At 40.9% G+C, this 6647-nt stretch overlaps 1 protein-coding gene across 1 annotated transcript; it reads left to right on the plus strand.

Annotated features, from left to right (window-relative positions):
* Nucleotides 1-566: 566 nt before the first annotated feature.
* Nucleotides 567-6604, plus strand: nr5a5 (nuclear receptor subfamily 5, group A, member 5). The gene is made up of 7 exons (XM_061089906.1): nt 567-807; nt 2489-2604; nt 2721-2862; nt 4092-4846; nt 4975-5094; nt 5635-5782; nt 5977-6604. Exons 1-7 carry the CDS (start codon nt 708-710, stop codon nt 6222-6224), a joined length of 1629 nt encoding a protein of 542 aa, XP_060945889.1. The 5' UTR covers nt 567-707; the 3' UTR covers nt 6225-6604.
* The last annotated feature ends 43 nt before the right edge of the window (nt 6605-6647 follow it).

Consider the following 6647-nt stretch of genomic DNA (forward strand, 5'->3'; position numbering starts at 1 on the left):
TCTATCTATCTATCTATCTATCTATCTATCTATCTATCTATCTATCTATCTATCTATCTATCTATCTATCTATCTATCTATCTATCTATCTATCTATCTATCTATCTATCTATCTATCTATCTATCTATCTATCTATCTATCTATCTATCTATCTATCTATCTATCTATCTATCTATCTATCTATCTATCTATCTATCTATCTATCTATCTATCTATCTATCTATCTATCTATCTATCTATCTATCTATCTATCTATCTATCTATCTATCTATCTATCTATCTATCTATCTATCTATCTATCTATCTATCTATCTATCTATCTATCTATCTATCTATCTATCTAAACATTTTGGCCTGTAACCCTTCACAAACAAGGTAGTTAGATGCCTCATCTCTGATCCCTTGTGAGCGACTTCACTGCAGTGAGAATCCAGCAGGTGGCTATCAGACCCATGGAGGGACTGGTTGGTTGGCTGGCTTACCGACTGACTGACAATCTGTATAGGAGTGCCAGTCAGGAGAGGTTTTATGACGCTCACTACAGATCGAAGTCCACCGTGGGCCTCAAACGACCATCAGTCCACCGGGGCTGCTCAGCCTGCCTGTTGGCCTCTCTCTGTCGTGGCCGCTCTGTCTGCTCTCCTGATCTCTGCAACTATGAAGATCAGCCTGGACTGACTGTGGAGTTCAAGACCCACCTGCCGGAATGGACCTAGCAGGTTATCACCCACAGCTGCCCCAGCCTCTTGTCCACCACCCTGGCAGCTACCCGGACAATGAGTTCAACTCAGAGGGATCATCAACATGTGAGTGCAGGATGGACGTCCACTTGGTTGAACTTGTACAGGGTTAGAAAGGCATTGGTGTTTTAGATGTCCTGTTTTGAAAGTTGGAGCGTCTGGAAATCTGTGTCATGTTACTGAAACGAAAGCGACAGTTATCACCTCTGCATGGAATTTCAGAAAGAAGAAAAAGAATAAAAAATGTTGTGCTACAGACTTTCATTTAGAAGACTGGTTCCTATCACAGCCTCTGATATCTCAGCATTATGTAAGGGTCATATCTGCTATCATAGTCAAGAAAATCAAGCAGGGAGATAAGGGACAGTCTGCAACAGAGGGACGGTCCTGTGCTGCTCTCAACACCTGAGCAATAAACATCAGGAGATGACACATTTCCATGACAGCAGCAGGGCAGACAAACAGCTGGCACTCCGATCAGAGGGTGTGTGTTAGATATCGATCCTCTTATTGGCTGACTTGAAATATCACCTGCGTTCGTCGACATTATGTTATAACTAACATTACACCAACGAAAGGTAGAAGGTGAAATTTTGTTTAATTACAAATAAAAAGAAAAGAAAAACAAAGAATATTAAAACCTAATTTTCAAAATATAAATATATAGAACAATAAAGACATAATAAAAGGTCAACGAACAAACGCCATAAATCCAACGCTAGCGTGAATACAAGTGTATCTTCCATTAGTAAATGCTAATGGCGGCATACAGTTATACTGTTAAACCTTCATTATATGCTTCACTTGCCATTAGGGTTGCAAAATTCCGGGAATATTCAAAGTTGGAAACTTTCCATGGGAATTAGCGGGAATTAACGGGAATTAACTGGAAATGTTGTGGGTAATTTATACTAACTGTATTTACCTTGTCATATACAGACATAAATATAAACATTTTGTTGTGTCATAGGCTGATTTGAGCCCTGAGGAAACTTTGGGCACTTGACTATATGCTTCTGCATCGTTGTGTCATTCTTAACATAGGTCTTTGCACAGTATTTGCAAATGTACACAGCCTTTCCTTCTACATTGGATGAGGTGAAATGTCTCCACACATGAGAGAGTGCACGTGGCATTGTTCTGTAGAATAAGATGAGAAAAAAGTTTGTAAAAAAACACTAATGCAATGCCAGAGATATAAATAGTTAGACAAACAATTGGAATAGTCTGTAAAAATATTTTACAATTGATGGATAAATGAATGGAAATAGTCTAGATGAACAGATGAACAATCCTCAATCAGCATGCTGATATATTTTCCCAGTAATATCATGGAAACTTACCTGACTAGTCCTGCACTCTACAGCAGGCCTCAATAGCCCTGCTATCCACATTATGAGACACTGTGGAGAAAAGCAGTTTCCTGCCTTGCTTCTTCACAAGCAGCGCCTCTATTCCACTGACCAGACGCTCGGTGGTTCGATCCCCGGCGCTGACAGTGAATGAATGGTGTGTGATAAAAAAAAGAAAAGGTGTTGAAATTAGAATGTATGAATGAATGTGATGTGTGATTTGTAAAATGACAATATAAATACAATGCCTTAACTATTTATTATTTGTATTACTGTTACCAATGGAAGCAATATAACACAGTGAGAAGTCTGCCAACCATCTTGTGCCGTGTTGACCATCGTCAGCAGCAGGAGCTTGTGTCACATTTGATTGAATGATAACTGTGGTTCTCCAGCTGGGGAGTTGAAGACAGAGCCACACGGCAGAGCAGAGGCAGAGGACAGCTGTCCCATCTGTGGGGACAAGGTCTCAGGATACCACTATGGCCTGCTCACTTGTGAAAGCTGCAAGGTACGACACAGGGTTTTGAAAGGTCAAACCCCTAACCCCAACAGATGCCAGGCATAATAATGATGCCTGTATTATATTGTCACATGCAATTTTCTTTTAACTTTCTCTCTCTGCAGGGCTTCTTCAAACGCTCAGTGCAGAATAACAAGCATTACACCTGTGCAGATCGACAGAACTGCCCCATGAACCTTTCCCAGAGGAAACGTTGTCCTTCCTGCCGCTTCCAGAAGTGTTTGGCCGTGGGCATGAAGAGAGAAGGTCCCGCCCCCCCCCCCCCACACACACACACATACATGTGTACTCTCATGCAGTAGGGCAGGTCTTCTGCTTCATTGCGACATGCCTTCTGTTCCACTGACATGCATGGTCTTCCTCCATATGACTTATCTGAGGAGTCATAAACAAGTGCAAGTAGTGCCTGTATTGACCTAGATAACATAATTGCACTAAATATACTTGTCTCCTTGCACTGTGTACCCTGTACAACACTCCGCTCCATATACACTTACTTCACATCATATATGATATGTATTAATATAAACCATATTGATCTTATATATCATTTTATACAATAATATTGTCTTTTGCACACTCTGTCTACATATTCTTACACTCATAGTATATTATATTATCTATTGTATAGTCAAATACTTATATTTATACCTCTACTATATATATTATCAAATTATATCATACTCTCTGTATATTCTTTGTATATATAAGTCTATATACACATATTTATACACGTGTACATTTACTATTATTATTATTATATATACTGTTGCTGCCATTATTACTATATACTGCTATTATATTGGTATGATTACTATCATACATAAATATATATTATTTTATATTATATACTATATATACTGTACTATTTTGATATACTGTCTAACAATAACATTACCATCATATCATCAGTACTATTACCATCATCTTGCCACTGCACCTTATCTACCTATTTATCTTGTGTTTCTGTTTTTATTCTTTCTACCTCAATATTTTTTATTTTATTCTATTGTATTGTATTTTATTGTATTCAAATATACCGGCTGCTATGACGACTTAATTTCCCTTCGGGGATGAATAAAGTAATCTATCTATCTATCTATCTATCTATCTATCTATCTATCTATCTATCTATCTATCTATCTATCTATCTATCTATCTATCTATCTATCTATCTATCTATCTATCTATCTATCTATCTATCTATCTATCTATCTATCTATCTATCTATCTATCTATCTATCTATCTATCTATCTATCTATCTATCTATCTATCTATCTATCTATCTATCTATCTATCTATCTATCTATCTATCTATCTATCTATCTATCTATCTATCTATCTATCTATCTATATAATGACTTGTGGAGGTAGCCTGAGCTCTTAAAGTGGAGGGGACATATTATCATTTCAGGCAGTGTCTCCGGTAACATGTACTCAAACTTTTGTAATTTGCTTCATGTCCTGTCGACAGCTGTGAGAGCAGATCGTATGAGAGGTGGCAGGAATAAGTTTGGGCCTCTGTACCGACGGGACAGGCAGATGAAGCAGCAAAGGGTCGACTCCCGAGCAAACACCGCTCCCTACAGGATTAAGATGGAAACTGCACAAAGACACTGGCCCTCAGCTGCGAACGACCTTCACCCGATGAGCAGTCACACAAGCACTTTGTTGTCCTCTGATGCTTTTCATCAGTCCCACATGTTTCCCACGGGCACGGGGCAGTCGGGCGCGTCCATGCCACTGGACTGCACCACGCACGCAGACAGGGGGTCCACTCCTCCGTCCCTGCCCTGTCCTGGACTGTACCACCGCAATCTCTCTGGATTTGTCCAGGAGAAAGGAGATGTGGCTTTTGGCTGCAGCACGGCTCCCTCATATTATCCATTACACCCAACCCTAGACAGTTCCTTCACACCAAGAGGCCCGCCAGCATCGTCCCCCTGCTCCGGGCCGAGCTCCAACACCGCTCTCTCCCAAGCTCTCATCCAAACCCACACTCCCCCGCCGGCCACGCTTACCACCAACTTCTTAAACCAACTCCTGGAGGGCGAGCAGGATGAGAGCCAGCTGTGTGCCAAGGTCCTGGCCAGCCTGCAGCGGGAGCAGGCCAGCCGAGGCAAACACGACCGCCTGAACACATTCAGCATCATGTGCAAGATGGCCGACCAGACGCTGCACGGCCTGGTGGAGTGGGCCAGGAACACGGAACTCTTCAAGGAGCTCAAGGTGACCAACCATTCAGTCATGTCAAGTCGTTGAAATCAGCTGTGTGATGAGTCCTGTGGCACTTAGGGTCAACAGGTCAAAGGTTGTGTCCTCCTTATTTGAAGGTCAACCTTTTATACTTCACGTAGGTGGAGGACCAGATGTCTCTGCTGCAGAGCTGCTGGAGTGAGTTGCTGGTCCTGGACCATCTCTGTAGACAGGTGGCCTACGGCAAAGATGGTTGCATATATCTGGTCACTGGGCAACAGGTACAACAGGCACAGAGAAACAGCCTCCTTATGAGAATCGCACCATTATCGCTGCCATTATTGCTATATACTGCTATTATATTGGTATAATTATTACTATCATGTATAAATATATATTATGTTATATTATATACTATATATACTGTACTATTTTTATATACTGTCTAACAATAACATTACCATCATATCATCAGTACTATAACCATCATCTTGCCACTGCACCTTATCTACCTATTTATCTTGTGTTTCTGTTTTTTATTCTTTCTACCTCAATATTTTTTATTTTATTCTATTGTATTGTTTTTTATTGTATTCAAATATACCGGCTGCTATGACGACTTAATTTCCCTTTGGGGATGAATAAAGTAATCTATCTATCTATCTATCTATCTATCTATCTATCTATCTATCTATCTATCTATCTATCTATCTATCTATCTATCTATCTATCTATCTATCTATCTATCTATCTACATGTCTTTGGATTGTGGTCGTTCATCTAATCCACAGAATTATGACCTCCCTCTCATTCTCATACAGATTGAGGTGTTGACCGTGGTGTCTCAGGCAGGAGTGACACTGAGTAGCCTGGTATCCAGGACCCAAGACCTGGTGTATAAACTGAAGACACTCCAGTTAGACAGACACGAGTTTGTCTGTCTCAAGTACTTGGTGCTATTCAACCCCGGTGAGCTTTCCCTTTCAAAAGAAAAGTCATTAGCGTCTACATAAACAATATATATGTTAGATGTATTGAGACTTGGTGAGCTTTAAGTTTGCTCTTTTTCTGTCACGCTTGCAGCTTCTGTTAACATTGAATATGCATGCACGTTTTTATCATGTGTTCATGATGAATATACACAAATCTTCTTCGTGCTCTAGATGTGAAACATGTGCAGAGTCGAAGGCAGGTGGAGCAGACTCAGGAGAGGGTGAACAGGGGCCTGATGGAGCACACGCAGCAAAGTCATCCAGGACACTCGGATAAGTTTGGCCAGCTGTTGCTTCGTCTGCCGGAGGTGCGAAGCATTAGCTTGCAGGTCGAGGAGTATTTGTACCAGCGCCATCTTCTGGGAGACTTGCCCTGCAACTCCCTCCTCACAGAGATGCTTCACACCAAACACAACTGAGGTGGTGCTGCAAATGTTTGTACCTCCTTTTCTGCTTTCCCGCTCCAAATGTCCTTTTTTTTGTTTTTAATATCGATGATTGTTGCTAGAGTAAACTGGGATGCTCTCTATAACAGCACTTTTGGTGACAGTCACAGAAGTAATAAGTCATCCAGGATCAGCAGTGAGGGGGGGTATTTACTAAAGCTGTGCCATGCTTTGCCCAAGTTCAAATTATCAACAGTATTACCACAGCCACACTGCCTTATAGAGAATTGGACAGGGTTGTTGTGAGAGTTCAGATCAAAGTTCTATCATGATGTTCCCGGTAAGAAGGGAGAGCTTGGCTGTTCAAACAAGAAGGAAAAGTGCATTATTGAATAAAGAAATTTGGTTCTGCATTTGTGTTGCCTATGTGTTCAAACAATGCTGCATGCAAATGGG

Source organism: Limanda limanda, chromosome 17 (assembly GCF_963576545.1).
Source record: "Limanda limanda chromosome 17, fLimLim1.1, whole genome shotgun sequence".
In the NCBI taxonomy this organism is placed as follows: domain Eukaryota; kingdom Metazoa; phylum Chordata; class Actinopteri; order Pleuronectiformes; family Pleuronectidae; genus Limanda; species Limanda limanda.